Here is an 11,227-nt window from a genome sequence, read left to right on the forward strand (position 1 = left end):
AAAACTATTTGGTAGCTTTCAAAGACCTGAAGTCAGCACATGTATTTTCAAGACTAGAAACCTAAGAGTTGCTCCTGAACTAGAGATCAGAGTTGAAAATACAATACCTGACAAAAGGGGGCCCCCATTTCAAACTTGATATATATTTTTGGAATCATTGGACTCTAGGTTCTCTTATATGGCCAGCATGAAAATCAGAAAGAAAGAAAATACAGTGCCCACTGAAAATTTTAATGACCACTTTTAGAAGTGCATTTTTCTCAAAATTACTCAGCCCTTAAAAAATACATATAATCAGAAATAAAATGACTGTGCTACTGGTTTTTGGAGCATGACATTTTGACATTTCTCTGATTCAAGCCAACATTTCTAAAGAAACTTTCAAGATAGTCCCCAGACAAAACACAGTATTGAAAACCTACACTATTTCTTGTGAAATATAAATAGAAAGACTCCCATTGATAACAGTGGGAATGCATGATGACCTTTTGCTAATTTGAAAGTACAGAAGTTTGAAATGGAGATATTTGAAACCAGAAATGAACCTTACAGCCTGAATAATACGTACTGTACTTTTTGTCATTTTTATTGCATAATGCCATAATTTATTTACTATGCTAATGGTGTATGTGAGGATTTTCTTTTACGGTAATTAAAATCAGTGATAAAAATGAACCATTTAGAACACCCTGTTACTCATTAACCACAAAACTAAAATGTCTTTACATTGTATAATTCATTTGCTCATTTTTCCCTGTAATGAATAGACATTATCTACAGATAGAAAGCTATAGATTTTTATAATGGGTAACAGGAGCTTTTGTGCCTCCTGATGATGAAAGTAAAGGCTTAGATTTTTCTAAAGACTAATATAAGAATATTTCATAAATATTCAGTAGTAGCATGACATCTATCCTCCTCAAACCTTTTTCAAAGCCTGAAACAAAATGGGGAAATGATTAATGAGACCACATGGAGATGCAATATGAGAAACTACTCTGTCCTATTGCCAAATTTCCAGGTCAACAAATACAACTGTTCCCTTTTGCACCTGATTCAGGCATTATACAAGTGTGGTACAATTCTTTGCTGAAGAACTAGGAGTTCTTGTTTCAGTCACAGCCACTTTCACATGGAGAGAGATTAAACTGAATCTAGAACTGCACTCTGGTATCACTCCAGAATTATCCTAAATTATGCTAGAAAATACACCACATGCTTCTTAAAATTTCTGTAATGTTATTCAGTATGTTGTGGTGTTATTTAGTATCATTTAATGTAACCATAATAATTACCGGTTCAACTTTTGGATATGGACCCATGCAGTCCTGTTTTCAAATTTACATTTTAAGCCATTGCATTATTTGGTTTATTTTTAAAACGTGTTTGTGTATGGTGTAACACAGGTGTTCATATATGGTGTAACAGTAAAGCTGCCATGACTTTCAGAGTTTTTCCTGAATAATTTCTTGAAGAATCATGAGCAATTTTCCTCAGTGGTTTTAAAGGACAATTTTCAAGAACAAATTTTTATTATTTTAAATAGCTTGAGTTTTTTTAAACACTTCTCAATATTAAAAAACTCTGTTAAGATCTTCCAATTTTCTATCGGTATCTGTTCAATAGACATAAGTATTTCAGGAAAAGGGATAATTTGTTATTTTTACTGGAAAAAATTTCTCTTCCTGAGGAGCTACGTTATTTATACCTACGCGAACGGTCCTGACACGGGGGTGGCGACGGGAGGGACAGGGACAGCCCCCACGCAAAAGCGGGTCTAGGTCCGCTGCTGGGAGCCTCGGGGCAGTGACCACCCCCCGCTGTAGTGAAGGGGCGAACCCCAGGACTTCGCTTGCTGGTAATTTCAGAACTTGTTCTCCTCAGAATACCCGAACGAAAGCAAACCAACAGCCGTCCAGCTGGCGGAACCCCGAGAGGCCGCCTAAGTGCCTCACCCGGTCTGCGGGAAAGGACGGACACCCGCCGCCCGCCTCGCTCTGGGAAATCGCCCTGGAAAGGGGCTGCCCGCCTCCGGGGTGGCCCCCGCCGCCGTGCCCCATCCGCCGGGGAGGCAACCCCGCGGGCCGCCGCCAGCCCGCCCGCAGGGTGTCCCCCGGAGCCCCCGGCCGGCGACGACCAGAGGAGTGGGGCGCGGCGAGGCGGCAGGTAGCGCAACCCCAGCTCTCGCGATGGCTCCCTGACGCCGCCTCCCGGCCGTTGTAACGGCCGTAACCTGGCAGTCGCTGTTTACGGCGGCGTAGCCAATGGGAAGGCGGGGCACGTGGGCGGGGCTGGGAAGCCCGGCCAATGGGAGGGAGGGGCGGTGCGTTTAAACAGCGCGGGTGCCGAGCTACGTCCCCGGGGGTTTGTGGCGGTTGTATCGCCATGCCGGGCCGCCCCGACGACTACGAGGTGCTGCTCACCATCGGCGCCGGTTCCTACGGCAGGTGCCGCAAGGTGCGCCGCAAGGCCGACGGCAAGGTGAGGCGGTGGTGGTGGTAGCTGCGGTGGGGGCTGAGGCACCGTGGCGTGCCGTTGCTGTCGGTTTCAGCTGGGTGCTGGCGGCTCTCTGAGATAAGCGAGTGGCTTTGAAAGCCCCTCTTCCCCCCTGCAGAGCTCTGGCTTGTGTATAAGTCACTGATAAGGTTTTTTTTTTTTTCCTCCCTAGATCTTGGTATGGAAGGAGCTTGACTACGGCTCAATGACAGAGGCAGAGAAACAAATGCTTGTTTCGGAAGTGAATTTGCTTCGTGAGCTGAGACATCCAAATATCGTCCGGTATTATGATCGGATCATCGACAGAAGCAGCACAACCCTGTACATCGTGATGGAGTACTGTGATGGTGGTGACCTGGCTAGCTTAATTGCAAGGTGCACAAAAGAAAGGCACGTGAAATCTGTTTGTGGCAATTTTGGAGTATCTAGCATGAAGTATCTTGGGCACTCAAAAGAAAAGTGAAATGTATCTCTTAACTTCTGAACAACTTTAGGTTTAATCCTTTGGACCCAACAACTCTTCTGAAACGTGAAAGGTTTTGTACAAAATTATAACACCGATTGGAATTGTGCTAACGAATGTACCAGCTGATTGAATGTTTATGTTGAAATAGTAAAAATGTGAGCTCTCTTATGAGGCAGAAGCTGTTGAAGGGTTTCTGGATGCAATGCTATGCATAGGGTTGAAAACATAAATGAGCAAGTCATAGTTCTTGCAGATAGGTAGCTTGATCTGTGGGTTCTTCTGGCTTGCCCATCAGTAAAACCACTTGTACCCTATTTTTTGTTAGAATACCAAAATACATGAAAGGGAAAAGTGATTTTGAACATGATCTTAAAAGCTAGTTTATGTGCCTGCATATAAAGCTTGTGGAGACACCAAGTTGATGAGACTTCACCTTGGTCTAATCTTAGACTTAGCAGCCTACTTCTTAAGTATAATATCAGTTTTCACATTCTTAGGTTAAACAACTACATGACACCATATGTGTTACTTTGTGAGAATAGTCTAAAATGGTACTGCAGCCGCCCCCAAACATCAGTGTTTTCATTTAAGGAAGGTTATATTAAAAATCAGTCCTGTCTTGGCTCTGTTGTTGTTGTATGTTGCTCACTATAAACAGCTGACAATATACTGTTATCATAAGTGATCAAAGGGACAGATCTCATCACAAAAGCATCAAATTGATATTTGTGTTGTAAGTAATGGAAATGCTACATATTTGTTAGACTCTTTGGGGAAGGAAGGAAATATTACAGGCATTCTGCAACAAAAGTCTAGATGTCTTCCAACATTTGGAGTGATTTGTTTAAATTTCCTTTTTTAAAATAGCATATGTAGATGCCTGTTGCTGTTAGTTTTCTATAAAGCTGCTGGGCTTGATTCAGTGGTATTTTTTAATAGTAGTATTAAAAAAGTCACAGAACTAAGACTGGCAGCAACTACTTAAACTGATGTATGCTCAGAGAATACCTTTTTTAAACAATGTGTTCATCTTTCAGGCATTACTTGGAAGAAAGCTTTGTTCTCAGAGTATTGACTCAATTGACATTGGCCTTGAAGGAATGTCACAGACGGAGTGATGGTGGAGTCACTGTGCATCGTGACCTAAAACCAGCGAATGTCTTTCTAGATGGCAAGCAGAATGTGAAACTTGGAGATTTTGGACTGGCTAGAATATTGCACCATGACACCAGCTTTGCCAAAACATTTGTTGGAACTCCGTATTATATGTCTCCAGTAAGACCTCCCTTCTGTGCCTTCGCTTCCCTTTTGTCCCTTCCAGATCTGTTTTCTGCAGTGTTGATCTCGGAGTCCATGAATGTTTGGGAGGTTTTAATGAAGAGTTACTAGTCTTAAATGCAGGTGACTTTTTTTCATGGAGTGTATATGTTCTGGAGACAAGGTTATTTTGCAGTTATTTTCATCTCCTTTCTTACCCATACCATCACTGCCTTCTAGTCAAAGTTGCTCTTCACTCTATAAGTTTTGATATGTTCTTGGAGTATTAGAAATATGTTGGAGTATATTGTTCCTGAAAAGGAACAGGGAAGCTAGAGCACTTTTATGTTTCATAGTGTGAAGGTAAAGAGCTTATTAAATTACCTCTTGATGGTAGGATTTTAATTTGTAGTGGAAATGAGCAAGAATGAGTTATTTCCCTGATATGGTGCGTTTTGTGTGGGAAAGATTAATGTTGACTGAAATATGGAGTTGTATCAACTGAAGATTGGTGCAACACTTCAGTCTTCTACAGTGTAGTACTGCCATAACGTGTTAAAATCCTGCTAGTAAGAATAGCTGTGGAGATTAATTAAATGGAATCTTAAAAGTAACCCCAGTAAGTAATGGTTTAATTCAGGTTTGAACAATAGCTGATTATCCTGCAATAGTAGAACAATGTCTTAGTTAATGAAGCTAAGATTGTTCTCTTTCTTTAGGAACAAATGAACCACATGTCATACAATGAAAAATCTGACATCTGGTCTCTAGGATGTCTCCTGTATGAATTATGTGCTCTCTCGTAAGTATAGTAGTGTGGTAATGAATGTGGAAACATAGCTGTTAACGCATGTGTGATTAAATTTTGTATAGATGAAAGCTTAAAGGTTTCAGAGACTAGTCCTAGATTTTTATTTCTGTATTGGTCTTGATATTAGGTAGTCAAAATAAACCTCTGATTGCAGCTTTTTTCTTAGTCTGATACTTTTTCTATGGAAAATAAGTCCTGTAAAACTAGTGAAAGAATCCAAGAAAAATGTTCTTCTTCAGGCCTCCATTTAGAGCTTACAACCAAAAGGAGTTGGCAGAAAAGATAAGGGAAGGAAAGTTCAGACGAATACCATATCGTTACTCAGAGCAGTTGAATGAACTTCTCAAAGAGATGCTGAATGTAAAGGTAAGAATCAATTACTAATTTTTCCACCTATAATTTGAACTGGTACTGAAATACTATTTTTTCTTTTCAATTATGAAACAAACTGATCTGAAGCAGTGGTTGCTATCACCTTGTCACTGGCAATATCACTTGTAGGGGAAGGAGGGAGGAATTGTGCTTTGAGTCCATTACAGGCAGCAGCTCAAGTGTTATGCCAGGTTCACAGGATGCAAAAAGGCTGTCTCAATATTGGCTTATACAGAATTTCCGAACAGCATGCTTAATGAGGTCTTAACTTCAGTGTTAAAATGGTTCCAGTGTGTTTGGAAGTTGGAAGGGGTTGTTTTGTTTCCATTTTGGATTTTGCTTTACATGGCTAATGTATAGCTTGTCCCCCATGACTGGCATGGGGGTGTTGAAGAATACTGCATGGGACAACAGAGCTGTGACAAGAACCCAAGTCTCCAACAGGTATGGATCCTTCAGGAATCAAGTGACAGGTAGAGATGCAGAGTGTTAGCTCCAGAACCTACTGACAATTGCCTCTGTAGGCTCACCACCCCATTCTGGCTCTGAAAGGAGTGGCTGCCTGGGCTGGGAGAGCCAGACTTGCAGCTTCTGGAGCTGAAGGCTAGTAACAGGCTCCTCCCTCAGCTTTTGTCATCTGGTTGTGCTACCCCTTCCTCACTCCATTTTTCTCCAACTTCTCCTTCACTGTATAGCATCTCAGCTGGCTTCCACCTGTAACGGGTCTTGCTTGGGAATCCCTGGCCTTAATGTTTCTTGGTTACAGATGGAACCTGTTGGTAATGTCTTTCCTTTAGGATTATTGCCGACCTTCTGTTGAAGATATTCTGCAGCACCCCTTGATAGCAGACTTGGTGACAGAAGAACAAAGACAAAATTCTGATAAAAGAGGCTGGAGATCATGGGAGCCAGAAAGGCTGCAGCATTCGGATGCTGCAGTGAATGAGCTGAAACGGAAGGAACAACAATTACAGGAGCGAGAACAAGCCATTAAAGAGAGAGAGCAACGTTTGGAGCGTATGATATTCCACTTTGGGAAGGGGGTGACAATGGGATTCTGATTCAAAAGAATAATTGTGAAGGAAGGAAAGGTAGACAGTCTTCAAAACCCTCATTTTAATACACTAGGATATTGTACTTCTGCATTCACTACCAGAATTCTGTCTAAAGACTAAAACAAGAATGCTTGGGCTTACTCATCTATACTAGTTCTTGTTTCACGTTACTAAGACATAATTGGCAGTTTGGATATAGAAGTCTGGTTTGGGAAGATTATTAAACATGAGTTGCAATTAGGAAAGTATTCAGAAAAAAAGGGTCTGAATATATTGTTCTGCACTGTGCAGTGTAGGTTGCTTTTCACCTACTCTGTGTAAGGTAACATTGGCTATACTAATGTGTAACCTAAGGTGAGCCTGATGTTGAAGCAAAATATACTTGTGTAAACTGTCAACTGCTTTTATAAAAGCTGCACCCTACAGGTAGCTTACCTGTGAAACTGTATAGATGGCTGGTCCTCAGGTGTTGGGATTTCCTGCCTACAGAAGATACCTCTTTGTATATGCAGTAGGGTCTGTAATACAGATTTCAACCATATATATTGTTTTCTGAGCCTGAATAACAGCAGCTGCTACTGTAAACAGGGTCTTTAGTCATAGCTTAATTATAGTATCTGGTATCTAAATATTTAGATCTGGTGTCATGTGTGCCATGAGTTAATGTGCAGAATAGAAAGCTGCTATAGCTTCATTGTTGCAGATATACCAGAGTTTGGGGGGAAAAAAGCATGCCTGGCATTTCAGAGTACTTGTCCAGTGCTTTGTCAGTGCATTGATAAAGGTGTATCTACACAGCAGTTATCTTTGTTTAGAGCCATAGAAGCAGAAACGTGGGTGCATCTGACAGGCTATTACTGCTGTCTCTTTCTGCAAGAAAATCCATCATGCACAATCACTCTAACTTTAACACTTACACTTTAACACTGCATACTACCATATTTCTACTTCCAGAGAGAGAACGGGAACTTTGTGTTCGAGAGAGACTGGCAGAGGACAAACTTGCTAGGTATCTTACTAACCTATAATTGTCTATATTAAAACTCTACAATCTTACAACAAAAAGCTTAAACTTCTCTTTTCAAAACAGAGCTGAAAACTTGATGAGGAACTACAATCTCTACAAACAGCAGAGGACATTAGCTTGTGCAGATGGTCCAGGTATGAAAATACGCAAGAAGCCACTTGCACTGATAAATGTAGGCTGGTATGACCGGAAGAATGCCTGTGATGCTCAACATGCTGTACCTAGTCCCATTGTAGCGATACAAACCCCAATTATCGCTGCGTGGTTGGGAAGAGACTCTTGATTTTCTGCTTTGCAAAAAGACTTAATGAATGATGCTCAACCATGAGTATGAGTTACCACTGCCAGCGCTGCAGTCTTCTGCTGTTTTGAAAATTAGGTTCTTGTGGTAAGCTAATGGAAGTGCTGACTTGTAACCCAAACTCTTCTCAGAGCTGCGCTTATTTTACTTATGGATGTCTTTTTACAGGCCTTTGATTTAGTTAATTTTAATAAAATGGCACATGTCTAATCACTTCAGCTTTAGTTCAACCTTCAAAAACTTCAAGATAGGAAATAATATTTGTTGCAAGTGACCCAGCTGTGATTGGTGCATCATATAAGCTCTGAAGAATACAAACTGCTATTATCATATTCCAGTTTAACTCACTAGAAAAAAAAAAAAACAGCTTTGAAAATGTGCTGTAATGCTTCCTGACTACCTGTAGTCCAATCTGTTTTACAGTAGTTACTACCCCATAAGTATTTGATACTCACTTTGGCCTTGGTTGTTCAGTCCTCACTATCATAAGAGGTAGTATCATCTGTTCATTGCACCTATCTTTTAATAGTAAAAATGATTCAAGTGTCTAAATGCATTTTGAAATAGTGGTAGAATATTAAATGGCTGGGTCCGAAGTAGTACTCTAGAACAAAGAAATGTGAACACCCTTTAACATGCAGCAACAATCTCTTCATTTAGTTTTGGTCAGATAAAGCAAGATAAGCATGTCACTGCCTCTAATACAAATAAAACTGAAGTTGCATTTTTTTCAAGAAGTGCCTATCACAGCAGGAAAGAACACAAGTAAAATGCCACCAGAAGTTAGTGGTACTTGAGCTATTTCTAACATTCCTGTCAATTTTGAGAATTCCACCTGTCTCAACATATTGTCTAACTTTATGTTAAAGAATATAAAATTAAGAATAAACTTGCCTTGGGCTTTCTGATGTTGCCTCTAACACTGGATGACTGAAGGTAAATGAGCTTCAGCATTTGCTTCTGTTCTCTTCTGCACCTGCCACCCCTTCACATGATATTTTGACCTTGACAGAGGTATTAGTTTGTGCAGATGGGCAAAACCACTTTGAGTAGTTAATACCTCAAGACAGACAATGCAGAAAAGTGAATATAGCTATTACAAGACTGACCAAATCTTGCAATATCTGTAGATCACTTGATTAAACATTTAGCACAATGTTTGCTGCTCTTCCAATTCATTCCTCAGTACTCTTATAATACTGCTTCTAAAATTTTCCCTGTTCTGATATGAATGGACTAAGTGTTTCTGCAATATGTTACCAAGATCACTTGCTTCTGTTATCTTCAGTTGCTCAAATATTACTATATCTTTTGCAACTGGATTGCATCTCACACATCTCTTAGATACCTAATTTCTCCTCAAATTCAGTTGTGTGGCTCACTTAACAGTAAAATGAAATACCAAAATCCTGGTTTTTAAGACAGCATCCTAGACACTATCCTATTTTTGCAGGGATGTTCTGATTCTTAGGGAAGGATTTAATGTTAAAACAGATATAGCTTACTGATATGAAACTACAAAATGCTGAAACATTCACTAGCCTCTTCAGTTTGGTCTTTCGCTCTTTTGTGCTTATTGCATCCTTGCTCTAACCTAACGAATTGAAAATTAAGGCTTCAGCAGCATTAAGATTAGGATAGTTAGACCTTTGATTTAAAAAAAAAAAGAAAATCACACCTTAAGTTGAGCCTTGTGAAGTTGGCTCTTGTGAGAGGCAACTCAGCTGTTTTAATAGCTTTTGATGGTAGTTTTTATACCCTAAGTCATTAAAAACAAAACAAACTACTGCCTTTTGATTGTCGCAATTCTATACACCTAAAGCATAGCTGTACTATGAAGATTCCTGTTCTGGAGGCTGCAGTGAAAGTAACTTGTTAATTTTTAATGCACCTAAACTCATTATTCATTAAGTCAGAGCCTAGTTTGTACCCCATTGACTTAATACGAAGATAGAGTTGGAACAATGTGGGTAATGTAGAAAAACCACTGGACAGGTTGGGTCTGCCCCTGCTACAAAGGAAAGACAAGGTTTTTCGGTAGCTGAGAGCCTAATTCTCCATTTTCCTTTGGAACTGAATTATGTTACTGTTTAGTTTCTGTCCTTCAGAAGAAACTCCATGTCTTTTCTCCTTATGTCAACTAATATTTCCTTAGGTGTTGGGAGGTGCACCCTAGAAACTACAATGGCATATATCCTTTTACCACAATCATTTAAAAGCCTTGTTTTCAATTTTTTCCTCAAAAAATGGAAAAGAATCATTGCTATGAACTGAAATGCATTTAATTAGATCACTTAAAGCCATAGGTGGATGGCAAAATGGGTAACAGGGTTAAAAGACATAAGCTAATGAATAAATGCTGAAAGATGCACTAATTCAGTACTTCTTTTTTGATTTCTTAAGATAATGCACTCCTGCTCCCCTTTTCTACAACCAAGAAGAAAGTACACTTTGATGGAAGTGAAGAGAATGCTGTGCCTCCTGTTAATTTGGAAAACTATCCCCTTTCTAAAGGGAAATGCTCTGATCTCAAAAAACGTCTATATGCTGCAAATCTACGGGCTCAAGCACTGTCTGAACTGGAAAAAAACTATCAACTAAAGAGCAGACAAATCTTGGGCATGCGCTGAAACTGTAACATAGATGTAAAGTATTTAACTTTTAAAAGTTGATTAAATGTTTAGGAAGATACTTGTGCCTCCCTCTTTTAAGCTGGAACCTACTGAAAATTTATTTTAACAGTTGTCATACAAACTCTTAGTCTATGATAGGTAGTTTATGATAAAGGCATAAGAGATTACACTATGAAAATAGGTAGTTTTGATACCAAATCAAACTGAATTAATTGTATTATTAAAGAAAAAAAATTTTAGTCCTCCTTCTGTTTACCATACATTACTCTTCTGAAAATATAAAGAATTAATATTGTAAAACAGATTTTTTTTAAATCTGGTGTGAAAAACTTTTCAGATGAAAAATGTACAGAGATTCACAATCTGTAGGTTAACATGATGCTGTATGTAATGTACAGTACTTGATAAAAGAAGTATTGATATTTTGTATATGTGGAAAAACAGTGGCTTTTTGCCTGCGCTTGTAAATATTTTTTACCTGTCAAAAGAGCAAAAAGAGATTTTATGCTATCTATTCCTACTAACTAGGTGACCTATCAAAGCAGGCTACTTTTAGTTTAATGTCTTTGGCTAATGAGTGGGATGGGTCAGCTTAGCATAATTGATGAGTTTATACTCTTTTTCTGCCTGGGCAGCTGAATGGCTTGTCCATCAGCTCCTGAAAGGCCTGCTTCAGAGCATAGCATTTGAAATGACACCTTCTTTGGTTTGTCTTGAAACTGTGTTATAAACTGATCCCATGAGACTGCTGTCCTGGAAGGGACACCAGCCAGGCTATTAGCACCTGTGTTTTGGGGAGGGGCAATTGT

The 11,227-nt window shown here is 39.6% G+C and overlaps 1 protein-coding gene across 1 annotated transcript; it reads left to right on the forward strand.

Moving 5' to 3' along the window:
• Positions 1 to 2,385: 2,385 nt before the first annotated feature.
• On the forward strand, positions 2,386 to 10,671 carry NEK2 (NIMA related kinase 2). Its single transcript, XM_050893844.1, has 9 exons — positions 2,386 to 2,481; positions 2,669 to 2,886; positions 4,000 to 4,237; positions 4,939 to 5,021; positions 5,270 to 5,396; positions 6,200 to 6,419; positions 7,412 to 7,466; positions 7,548 to 7,618; positions 10,189 to 10,671. Exons 1-9 carry the CDS (start codon positions 2,386 to 2,388, stop codon positions 10,413 to 10,415), a joined length of 1,335 nt encoding a protein of 444 aa, XP_050749801.1. The 3' UTR covers positions 10,416 to 10,671.
• Positions 10,672 to 11,227: the final 556 nt, after the last annotated feature.

Source organism: Gymnogyps californianus, chromosome 3 (genome assembly GCF_018139145.2).
Source record: "Gymnogyps californianus isolate 813 chromosome 3, ASM1813914v2, whole genome shotgun sequence".
In the NCBI taxonomy this organism is placed as follows: domain Eukaryota; kingdom Metazoa; phylum Chordata; class Aves; order Accipitriformes; family Cathartidae; genus Gymnogyps; species Gymnogyps californianus.

Coding starts and splice junctions, on each gene's coding strand:
- NEK2 (XM_050893844.1), top strand. CDS start 2,386: ATGCCGGGCCGCCCCGACGACTACGAGGTGCTGCTCACCATCGGCGCC. Junction 2,887..3,999: donor GCAAGGTGCACAAAAGAAAG/GCACGTGAAATC, acceptor TTCATCTTTCAG/GCATTACTTGGAAGAAAGCT. Junction 7,619..10,188: donor AGCTTGTGCAGATGGTCCAG/GTATGAAAATAC, acceptor TGATTTCTTAAG/ATAATGCACTCCTGCTCCCC.